The sequence below is a fragment of the Protobothrops mucrosquamatus genome, unplaced genomic scaffold (genome assembly GCF_001527695.2).
Source record: "Protobothrops mucrosquamatus isolate PMUCROS unplaced genomic scaffold, P.Mucros_1.0 scaffold347, whole genome shotgun sequence".
NCBI lineage: Eukaryota > Metazoa > Chordata > Lepidosauria > Squamata > Viperidae > Protobothrops > Protobothrops mucrosquamatus.
In genome coordinates, this window is record NW_015386684.1 from 878,091 (window position 1) to 889,899 (window position 11,809).

Consider the following 11,809-nt stretch of genomic DNA (forward strand, 5'->3'; position numbering starts at 1 on the left):
GAATTCCACAGCCAGCAATGCTGGCTGTGGAATTCTGGGAGTTGAAGTCCACATGCCTTAAAATTGTCAAGGTTGAGAAACACTGCTTTAAAGTCTCTCCCTGAGCGGAAAAGCAGGCGATTATTGCACGTGGCTTTATTTCTCTCTTCTCTTTCCCTTCCAGCCCAACGCGTTGATATTAACCGCCCTTTCTCAAGCACCGTTTGCAGCTCAATGCAGAGACCGGCCGATTTGTCTGGATTTTAATAGCGACGCCAAGTGCGTCAATAACCCTCCCTTCCCTTTCAAAACTCTATCCCTCCGCGGGGCCTCTCCCTTTCCTCAACCGTTAGATGGCCGCGTTTAAATGCGCCCCGCCCCCTCCCGTCCTAGCGATCCAATCGGGGCGAGGCCTGAGTGGAATTATTTACATCTCCTTACGCTCGCTTACACCCATCTACGTCGCTGGATTTGAGCCTTTCCAACCAGGCCTCTACAGCCGCACGCGCGCTTCACCTTAGGACCCTTTTAGTCCTCCTAGCCAAATGCCTGACTGAAGAGACCGAAAGGGGGGCTTTTTTTTACTGCCCCCCGTGCTCCGTCAGAAACGGAGCCCATCCCTGAATAAGCGATGGAGGCCGTCCGCTCCCGTTTTTACCTCCTCCCGCTTTGGAAGGCTGAGGGAGTGTTATTTTTAAACAGGCATTCACGACGGCGGGGCCGAGGCCCCCGGCGCGACAAACGCGGGCGAAAAAGGGGTCCTGGAAGAGAGTCAAAACGCGCCAAGTTTCTCGGCGCGGAGGCGGCCGAGTTTGGACTAATCCAATATTGGTGTCCTCCGCCTCCCCCTCCCCCACGCTTAGCCTTTGGGAGCGCGCAGAACGGCAAGATGTAGCGGGTGAGGAAATGCGGCCGCGGCCCGATCAGCCAGCGAGGCGCGGGAGTTAGTGCCGCCGGCCGGGCAGAAACCCGCTGGCTTTTTAGCCTTGGGGCTATGTAAAGAGCCACCTCTTCCATCCTTGAGGACTAGTAACTTAAGCTCGTCGTCCACCCTCCTCCTCCCCGGTTGAGCCGCGTCTGCTTTAAATAGCCCTGAAGCGTTGAGGAGAAGAAAAAAAAACACCCTCCGCTTTCGGAGGACGTTCCGACTAGGCTGAGGAGAGAGGTGGCTCTTTCCAACGCTTCTCCCGCCAATTGAGGAGAGCGGCGGGGTGGCCATCGTTGGAAAGGATGCGGTGCGGATACGCTAGCCCGGGGTAGTCGTCGTGGGGAAAGACGGAGGGGTTGACTTTCGGGTGGAAGCGAGTGTCAGGCGTGGTCGTGGGCGGGAACGGGTCGAGTCCGGCTGCTGAGGCTAACGGCGGCCTTGAGGCGGTGGGGGCGGAAGAATGGCCCCCTCGGTGGGTTGGAAGCAACTACGCTGAGGCGAAACTGGAGTCAAAGCGCTTCTTGAGCTGATTTTAAAAAAAAGAAAAGTACACAGTCTTGTGTTTCTCGAGATTAGCGACTATAAAATGTGAGGACTCGATTCCCAGAATGCCCCAGCCAGCTTGTGGCCACTTTTAGGAACAACTTTAAATTAAATTTGCAGGAAGCCTCTAAAACGGGGGTCCTCAACCTTGGCCACTTTAAGACTTGTGGACTTCAACTCCCAGAATTCCTCAGCCAGCTTTGCTGGCTGAGGAATTCTGGGAGTTGAAGTCCACAAGTCTTAAAGTGGCCAAGGTTGAGGACCCCCTGCTCTAAAAGGCATCCTTGAAAGTAACTGGCTTGCTATGTTTCCTGCAGAAGATAAGTATCTTTCACAAAGTCAAAGCCATCTGGCCTATGACGCCTTGATAAAAGTGCATCTACTATAACCAGCCCCCTCTTCGTTGGGCCCGGATGTCTTTTCGAGTAATATGCAGGGGGGGGGGACACACAACACTACTTAATAAAACACAAACGTCTTTTGTGTGCTTCCAACAGGAGTAACTGCAGATTCCAGTTCTCTTTCATGCCTTCCTCCACGTTTGGCTGAGCGGGGAAAAAATGCCTGGCGTGTTGCCGAGTGACAGTCCCGGACTTTCAAGAGAGACGCCAGGAGCAAAAAGCAGGCTGTCATTGAAGTTTTTCCAGAAAAGGGAAACCAAACGAGCACTAGATTTTGTAGAATCAGCGGAAAATGAACAAAAGGCTTCGGCGTATGAGTCTTCTGAAATGTAAGCTTTTCAGTTTTGTGACAACAGAGCGAAAAGTTGGAAAACATTTTTTTTAAAGAGGTTATGTGTAACTCAGTTGCATACTTAATCACAGTAAAAGATATACAATTGAGGATTTTAAGCATACAAATGTAGGCTTTTCCTGTTCTGGTCCAGTGTTTTGGTCAGGGGCAATCAATTTATGGCACAGTGCAGGAAAGGGTTGGGGAAGGACAGTGTGGCATTTATGAAAAATATATTAGTTATGCTAAGCTGGTATTATTGGATATATTGAAAGATATTCGCTTCTTTAATATTTCCCTTCCAGCAGGATAGATAATTTGTGGCCCCAGTGCTGCCTTTTTATGGCTTCCAGAGGCCCTCTTCTGGCTTCAGTTGCTATAAACATAAGACAGTTTCCTGGTGTTTTGAGGTGAGAAGTATTAAAAAACCAGTGGAAGCCCTAAAATATGCTCAGCATGTTAAAAAGAAAATTCCATTCATATCTTTAAATTTTTACTTCATCCAGTTTTCATCATCATTCATTCACTGTAGTCCTTGATCACCTAACAAATATTAAGTTCAGCCCTGGGCCTCAAAAGTAGATTACCCATCTAATTTATGCAAATAAGCTTTTACTGTTTTAGATCTTTGTTATCAGTTTAGATATAAAAATGCCTACAGAAACTAGTTTGCAGTGTGTTAAAAAGTAGTGTGCTATAATGTTAAACAATATCTTTTGAGTTGATTTTGTAAATATTAAAAGTATAAATTAATTTTTAAAAATATGTTAACTGCTATACTGTAACTGTACCCTGAATACATAATTGTTTAGAATCTAAAGTCATGTAAGTGTTGTAAACCTACATGTACTTATTTGGGCAGTTCGTTAAAGTCTGTGTCTTCTGAAAAGTTATATATAGGATAGTATTATTAAAATGCATGCTATATTTTTCATATATATTTTGAAATTGATCTTTTTTATATTACTAGTGATCAAATAGTTCCTGCAGCACAACCTCTTTCACCTGCCTGTTGTGATAAAAAAGACAACATGCTGCCTTTTGTGGGCTTGAACAATCTTGGAAACACTTGTTATCTTAACAGCATACTTCAGGTAAATTTTTAATATGGTTTTAAAAATATAATGTTTTTGGTTTTCTGTCTAACCTTATTGGATGAAGCAGGTTAATCTTTGCTCTCTTGTCAACATCCTTTCTCATGATAAGATCCTGATAAGTTGTCTTTTTAAGGTAACTTTTAGAGCTTAATCTTTACCAGAAAAAATGTTTTGTAATGTTAATTTCATGTCCTATTTTAGGGATATTTAGCTGTTTCAGAGTTTAATGTTTTTCAAGTGTTTTATCCCTTACAAGTAGAAATGTGCTATTGATTAAAACAATTATAATGCAATCTGAATATTTTCCATGCTGATCACACATTATTTGCATATAAATACTTTTTGGAATGTTCTCATTCAAACTTTTGTTATAACCACATTATTACTGTTCTTTTCCTTTTGCCAAAAGTACTCATTCACTTTTTACTAACTCTATAGTCTCCTCTTTTAATATCTCACTCCATCCTTTAGCTTAGATGTTTGACCTATAAATACCAAACCCACATTTGGCCTTGTTAGGTTTGACTATCTGTTTCACAGAAGAGGAACTAGACATCTTTGATAATAAATTAGCAACTCCTTTCCCCCAATTAAAGCAACATATAAAGCACAATTTTAAAGAAAACTGTAAAAATTACTCAGTAAAATTACCATACTAAAAACAAGTAAAGCATACTCAGTTTAAGAAATCCCTAAATAAATATCAAACAAAAAAGCATACTTCTCCTGCCAAATATGCAGACATAGGCATATTCTCCTCAGATTTGAAGTCAAAACCCCATCACTCTAAAACACGGAGAAAGCATTTTCTGCTTCTTGGTTATGACTTTTCTGTACTTGCATGAAAAGGATGGAATCTCTTGCTCTACAAATAATTTTATATGTACTACCTTGTCTCTTTTTTAAAGAAGCTGATCACACATCTTTCTTCAGTGTTATAATAAACAAGTTCAGTAACATAATGAAGGTATGTCATCAGAGACCTATATATGCAAATCCATAATCCATAAGATGTCAAGGTCTTCATCGAAATCGATGGACGAACAATATATATGCAAAAGTTTACACCTTTGATATATTAACTAAAAAGTAGCATGTAGTTCAGGGTCATTTGATGAATGTGAGTTTAAATATGATTTCTGGTCCAAGTAAAATGTTTAATCAACTAAAGCATGTATATTATATTTGAATGTTTTCCACATATAATGTATTCTTAATTTTTTATTTTCTATTTTAATTTTAGGTGCTCTATTTTTGTCCTGGCTTTAAAACAGGAGTGAAACAATTGTTTAATATAATTTCAAAAAGGAAGGAAAGTTTAAAGGATGAAATAGATAAGGTGAGATTTACTGTCCACTATTAGATATATCATAAGCTACCTTTAGAGAATTCAGAATGATGTGGTAACAGTTTTGTTTTTTTAGAAGGAATTTATAAGATACTTACAAACACAGTTATATTATCAGGATAATTCATCACATATCCTGATGCAATCATATGCAGGTTCTTGATGGCTCACCTCATGAGAAAACAATGCATAATCATAAAAATTAATTGAAAAACAGAAAACCATACATACAGGATAACGTCTGGCATCAGTCCCCAAATGAAAAATTATTTTCAGAAGCTTCTGGAGGGCAGTAGGTTGCAGCCAATTGCATATTTTTGCAGGAAACCATTCCAGAGGCTTAGTCTGATACATGTTGACTCCCCTCTCATTTAGAAAATGATGGAGAGCCAGTTGCTCCTCTTGGCAGGATCAAAGTGGCTGGGCTGACTCTAGATACAGGCCTGCCCTGCTTATATAAACGTGCATGTAACAATTGAAAGGCCGATAATATTTATTCCACTTTTTAAATATCTCCCCTCTCCTCAGATTCATTATTAAATCTTCCATACTTTGCACAATAAAGTTTGGTTGCATGAATTTATAGTAACAAAAGTTAGACATGCATGTCGATACAAAAAAGACCATATTTTCATATAAAAAATAATAGGGAAAAAGATAAATTAGTAAAGCAAACAATTTTCTGTCTTTATAGGAAACTACTAAAGAACATTCTTTTGGAAGTTATGAATTGGTATGCAGCTTACACACTTTGATTGTTTCAGTTGAACAGCTTCAGGCAAGCTTTCTTTTAAATCCAGATAAATATACAGATGAACTTGCTACTCAACCAAGAAGACTGCTAAATACACTTAGGTAGTAATGATGTTTTTACAGTGTTTCCAAATATAAGAAACTGCCTATTTTAAAATACTACATTAGCATTCTGTAAGCAGTACTGTATTATTTGTATTAAGGACATATAGTCTTACTTATACTGAGAGTATAGAAAATTTCTGGCAAATTATTAGTACTTTTAATTAATGTAGCTCAATAATTACCAGTTTAGAGTTTGCTCCTTGTGTGATCTCAATGGTATAAATCTTAAATTAATGATTAAAATTAACAGTAATTTTGATCTAGGGAGGCTTTTTATAAATTAATGCACATATAATCATTCTAAATGAAACTGCTTAGTTTGAACTATGTTCTCTATAATAGTTAAATTGCAGTTCTTGTATACCTTGGAAAATGGTTACTAAGGTTGCTTAGGCTCATATATTTCTTTGTACAGGTTTTATAAATACTATTAAATTTAAGTTAACTGAGTGTATATATTCTTTATTTCTTATGTACTTATAGAGAGCTAAATCCCATGTATGAAGGATATTTGCAGCATGATGCTCAAGAAGTATTACAGTGTATATTAGGACATATTCAAGGAACTTGTCAGCTCTTAAAGGAGGAACTACGACGGAAATCACTGGAGGAGCCTGCAATTCAACTGAAAAAAAAGTCTAATTTGGATGCCAATGGCACTAGCTTTGGGGAAGATGATATTGTGCTCAAGGGCCAAACTATAAAGAATTATGAAACCAAAACAAAAGAAAATGCAAAGAGGAAAAATGTTATGGAAGGTGGTAATGAAAAGAAAAAATCAAAAGTCTTCAAAGAGAAAAACGGAGTAGAAGAAAATTTGAGACAGACTCGGTCGAAAAGAAAAGCTTTGGAAGAAAAAGTAGAAAATCAAACTGAAGATATCATTAAACAGTCTGTTGAAAATGAAAATACAAAACCAGTACATAAAAAATCAAGACTTAGATTAAATTTGTTAAAATCTTCAAATGACCAGCCTAGCATTTTATCTAAATTTTGTAGTCTGGGAAAACTGAAAACAAATTTGGTGTCCAAAGATCAAGTTAAAGACATTAACAACTGTGAACTTACAGACACAAGGGAGTTCATACTTTTGCTATCGTTTAGTTTGTCTCTTACAACACTAAGAAGTAGATACTTTTAATGTCAACCTCTTTCTTGACTTGCGAAGTCAGTTCCAATCGGATACGGGTACTGTACCCTCTCACCCTTAAACTACGAGATCACTAGACTAGTAGGAAGACACGGTAGTTTAAATTATCATTTTCAAATATTCCAATTATTAGCTGTAAGAGAAGGCAAAGTAAACCATGCATCTAGTTTTCTTGCCTCTGCACATGTGTTTATCTCCAAGTGAAATGCAATTTTCCTATGAGCGTATCTCAAACAAGCATACACATTCCATGTGTATGCTCCGTCCATATAAACAGAACTTTGTAATATTAGCATATTTGTGTTCCAGTGTCACACCTGAAATACATTGTTTAAATAAAAAGTTTGTTATGGAGTAGAATAAGATGGTCATGTACATAAGAAGTCTTCCAACTATTCTGCTTCAATCATTCTCTTTTTTACTACAGTTATTCAAACTCATTCATAAAATATCTAGGAATTTTTTCAAAAAATCTTTCATAAACAAAATCTGTTCAGAGAAAATATTTCACTTAATCTGTTTTGGGGTGTGGTTTTTTTTGGTACAGAATTTGCTATCTTCAATTTAGTGGAGAGACTCTTCCAAGGTCAATTGGTCTTACGAACCCGATGTTTAGAGTGTGAGTGCTTTACTGAGAGAAGAGAAGATTTTCAAGATATCAGTGTACCCGTTCAAAAAGATGAGCTCTTAAAAGTAGAGGAGAATTCTGAAAGTAAGTAGAACCTCCAAAGTAAAAATAGCTACACATTCATGATTTATACTAGAACCTTATTGGATAGCAGGTGTTGCTAGAGAGTACTCGGGATACTATGCGTTAAACCTTTAAAGGGTATGTTGATTACTTTAAATTTCCCTTAGCAAATACTGCTTTATCATTTAGTTACAAAGCTGGAATGAAACTTGTGGATTCCTAGTCCACCTTAGGCATATTGAGTTGATTTTAAATTAGCTTCGCCAATATCAATAAACTGAGGACAGAAACTTGACCTCGAAATTCTGAGAAAAGACCAAAATATAAAAACCAATGTTCTTAACGTTGTAACTCCTTACCTTGTGTTCTTACAAGTAATTTGTTTTTCCAATTTTTACTACTGCTATAATTAACAGCAATTTACCTTTGTGCTTGCAGAACAACTGTTATTAAATATTGTTGAATTAATGTTATCTCTTAGTTTCCCCAGAGCCCAAAACGGATGTAAAGACTTTGAAATGGGCAATTTCACAGTTTGCTTCCATAGAGAGGATTGTGGGAGAAGATAAATACTTTTGTGAAAATTGTCTCCATTACACAGAAGCGGAACGCAGTCTTTTGTTTGATAAAATGCCTGAAGTTGTAACAATCCACCTGAAGTGCTTTGCTGCAAGTGGCTTAGAGTGAGTATGGGATATAAATAGTATGAAAAAATTACTGGAAGCCAATTAAAATTTAGACTAATGATAAAATGAAAACAGTTTACTAGCAAACATTATTCAGATGTTAATTAGCATTTATGTTTAATAGATACTGAATGAAAAATAGGATCCCATAAATTATTCTATGGAGGGATAAATTTTAAGATTTTATTCTATATGTAAGCTCTGTTCTCTAATTTTTATTTTTAAGATCATTATGGATATAAGTACAACTTTGATAGTTTGATTTAAATAGAATTTGGTACAACCAATTGACTAATTTTCTTTCTCTCTACACTATTCTTTCTACTACTCATCAACCATCATGGCTTAGCAGAAAAGTGCTAGCTAAAGTGGTGCACCACCCAGAGTCATGATGTAAGATGGGCAGCTGTATAAATGGAATCAATAAACACTACAACCTGAATAAGTATGCTTCCAGCATACTCATACACACTGGGAGCAAAAGCCATTTGCTCCCAGTGGTCATATAATGTTTGAAAGGTTTACCTGTAAACCTGTATTTGATTATGTTCTTTATTCAGTGGGAAATCTCTGTGAACATGGATAATTCACATGCTTGTATAACTTTCCCAAAATTATGTAATTAGACATCTAAAATTATTTAGCTGCTACAAATAGATCATAGTGGTGAAAAATATTTGTCCATTCGTAAAGGTATAGTCTAGTATATATAATTTCAGCAGTATGCTGGAAAAAATAAGTAGAATTTAAAGATTAATTTAGTACTTACTTGAATATATGTAGTATCTGAAATGTGTAATTTGAAATATGGCTGATTAAATAAGAATTTTACTTTGGAGTGCTTATTCTGAATGCTTGAAAGATCTGCGTGGCTGCAAGACTGCTCTTTAGTACTGTTCGTATCTGATGAAAAACACAAATCCATAACGCAATGCCATTCTTTTGTAAAGGTGATACCCAGTATAGTGGACTTTTTAAGATCTAGCCAAAAAATGGCTTTCATTGTAGCATACAAAGTTAAAGCAGTTAAACCAAGAAGCTATTTAACCATGGATTGATTATTTTAGAGATCTCAAAAGTAAGCAACAGTGAGCCTATCTCTTGCAAAAAAAAAATTTCTTGCCATCTTTTTGGCTGATAATCATAGAGAAAAATCAGAAAATATAGTATGAGATTACTTTTTTAAAAATAATCAAAATATTTATTTACATCTTGAAAATGAAAAATTACCTTTCGTCACGAGAATTGAAATGTACAATAGAAGAGGTTTTCCAAACTAAGAATACCACCTGAGAGGTTTTATTTATGTGGAAATGTCTGTGGAGAGTTCAACAGGAACCTACTGACCTCGTATTTGGGTCGGTTACTTTAGATACCTAATAAACGGTATCACTACGTGTCACCTTAATGATAGTCGTCGCGCCACTACACAGCCTCAGTGAAACTCACAGATCTTGACAGCTTGCAAATAGATAGTGATAATTTCAGCAGTGATGCCCTTTGTAAATTTTGCCCAGAGCCACTAAATGAACAAGAAGCCAAAGCTGTCACTGAGGACTATGATGATGGTGAGGTCTCTTTTACAGTTGGAGAAAGCACTCAACCTAGCAAAGGACTGAACAAAAAGAACATGGAAGCTGTGGGTCTTTTGGGCGGGCAGAAAAGCAAGTCCAGCTGTGATTTGCCAAATAACAAAGTAGCCCATTCTGAGAAAATTGCTCATGTGATGGGTGAAGCAAGAAATGCTGAATGGAACTGCCCTAAAGCAATCATGACGTTTGAAGAGTGTGAACAAACTGGCACTACGTCCACTGGACTAGAAAATGAAGCAGCGCATGTAATGAATTCCCTAAAACAGTATGAAGGCAAGTGGCTACTTTTTGACGATTCAGAGGTTAAACTTATAGAGGAAAGAGATTTTCTTAACTTGTTGTCTCCAGTTTCATCATCTACATCTACTCCTTATCTGCTATTTTATAAGAAAATTGTAGACTGAGATTGTATTTTGATATGCAAAGGGTAGCTTTTGAAAAACATTCAGTGACAATTTTGTAGATACATGTTAAAATTATTTTCATTCCATAAAAAGGGGCAGATGTGTTGTTTTTTTTAAGGCAATAATTCAATTTGTAGATGTTATACAAATTGCTTTAGAATACAAGTCTGTATATATTCTGTTGAATAAATAATGTCTTAAGAGCAAGCACCATATATAGCAGTGATTCCAGCTTCATCGCACTACTTGTACAGTAAATATATTATTTTTAAAAAATAAAGTTGCATGCATTCACAATCTTGCAAAAATTTGTAGCTGATGATAAAAGAAACATGATTTTTATATAAAAAAGGAAACTGTATCTGTGTGTGATTTGATACTTCACATTTGAAAACTTCGAATTCTTAACATTTTCCTCCTTTATCCCATGAACATTTTGTAAGTGTTCTAATTAAGGTTGAAAACAAGATGCTCATCTCTTTTTCGCTACAGCTAATTATGGATATTACAATGATATTGGTATCACTGGCTAACTTCCATAACATTGGCTGTGTTTCTGTATCAATGATTTTCAGTGTTTATTTGATCATAGTTAATGTTTAGGGATGGCATGCTTCAAATTCATTTTATTATTTAATACTCTCCCCACAGCGGTTTTGGAAAGGAAATATAGGAAACCTGATATTGTCCCTTTGATTTAGGTGCTATAGAAACCACAGCCTTGCTCTTTTTGTATTGTCAATTTTATAAGGACATTTCACTGATTACCTAAACCAGGGGTAGGCAACCTTGGCTCTTTTATGACTCGTGGACTTCAACTCCCAGAATTCCTGAGCCAGCATAGCTGGCTCAGGAATTCTGGGAGTTGAAGTCCACGAGTCATAAAAGAGCCAAGGTTGCCTACCCCTGACCTAAACAATAAAGATAAATTTTGCTGCATTATATGTAAGCTTCGCCCACAAATGGTACTATACTTCTGTGCTGGAAGCACTGAGGTGAAAGGATCAACCAGTCCCCCTTAATGAGCCCATTGAAGTGATACCAGTTTATTTACTCAAATTCACATGCTTTCAAACTGCTAGGTTAGCAGGACCTGGAGTGAATGACAGGAGCTCACCCTATAACACAGCAGCACTTGGGCTTCGAACGTGGGCTTGCAAATTGTCAACCCAGCGTTATAACTGTGCCCATTTGCCCACAAAGGGTTGCCAACCGTTATTAATTTTAGGGGACAATTTTTCTTGTTTTATAGAATTTGTATCCATCAATGGCCAAAATAAAAGGTCTTTGCATTCCGAACAGTTGGCAGAGACATGCCCCAATAGGTGAAGCTAAGTTAAAAGTTGCCACACCTGTGAGTTGGGTTTCTGAACCACTTCTTGAACTTGATGAGAATTTGTCACCAACGTTCAGTGTTAGATAGTGTTGGCAGTAGAATCCTAACATTGCAAAAGTTGATGGAGGTAATTATATTTGCCTTTTTGTTCTTTTCCAACCTAACAGAAAGTAGGAGGCAAGTGATCTAAAAGAGAGTTAAAAATGGCCATTAGTACCATAACTCCATAATCAAAACAAAATGGTAGCAAATTTGGTGCTAAGGAAATACACTGGCGAAAGGAAACTTAAACTAGATCAGGCCAGAAATTGCAAAGACAAACATTCCAGATAATTTTCTCCCTGTGTCTATATGGCAGAGGCACTTGGGAAGTAGCCAAGGAAGTTGTCCAATCATTAACAAATAAAAGTTGATAATAACTTTACAGGGAAGAAAAATAAATTAGCTAGAATGTGAACATTCAAA

The 11,809-nt window shown here is 37.1% G+C and overlaps 1 protein-coding gene across 1 annotated transcript; it reads left to right on the forward strand.

Annotated features, from left to right (window-relative positions):
* The first annotated feature begins 823 nt into the window (after window positions 1–823).
* On the forward strand, window positions 824–10,347 carry USP1 (ubiquitin specific peptidase 1). Its single transcript, XM_015815542.1, has 10 exons — window positions 824–877; window positions 1,948–2,180; window positions 3,153–3,276; window positions 4,523–4,618; window positions 5,322–5,482; window positions 5,969–6,612; window positions 7,135–7,347; window positions 7,808–8,009; window positions 8,875–8,962; window positions 9,427–10,347. The coding sequence occupies exons 2-10, from the start codon at window positions 2,011–2,013 to the stop codon at window positions 10,006–10,008; spliced, it is 2,280 nt and encodes a 759-aa protein (XP_015671028.1). The 5' UTR covers window positions 824–877; window positions 1,948–2,010; the 3' UTR covers window positions 10,009–10,347.
* Window positions 10,348–11,809: the final 1,462 nt, after the last annotated feature.

Excerpts from the sequence above, each read along its gene's own strand:
- USP1 (XM_015815542.1), top strand. The coding sequence starts at position 2,011 with ATGCCTGGCGTGTTGCCGAGTGACAGTCCCGGACTTTCAAGAGAGACG. Across the intron at positions 4,619-5,321 it reads TAAAGGATGAAATAGATAAG|GAAACTACTAAAGAACATTC; the intron begins GTGAGATTTACT and ends CTGTCTTTATAG. Across the intron at positions 8,010-8,874 it reads TTTGCTGCAAGTGGCTTAGA|ATCTGCGTGGCTGCAAGACT; the intron begins GTGAGTATGGGA and ends AATGCTTGAAAG.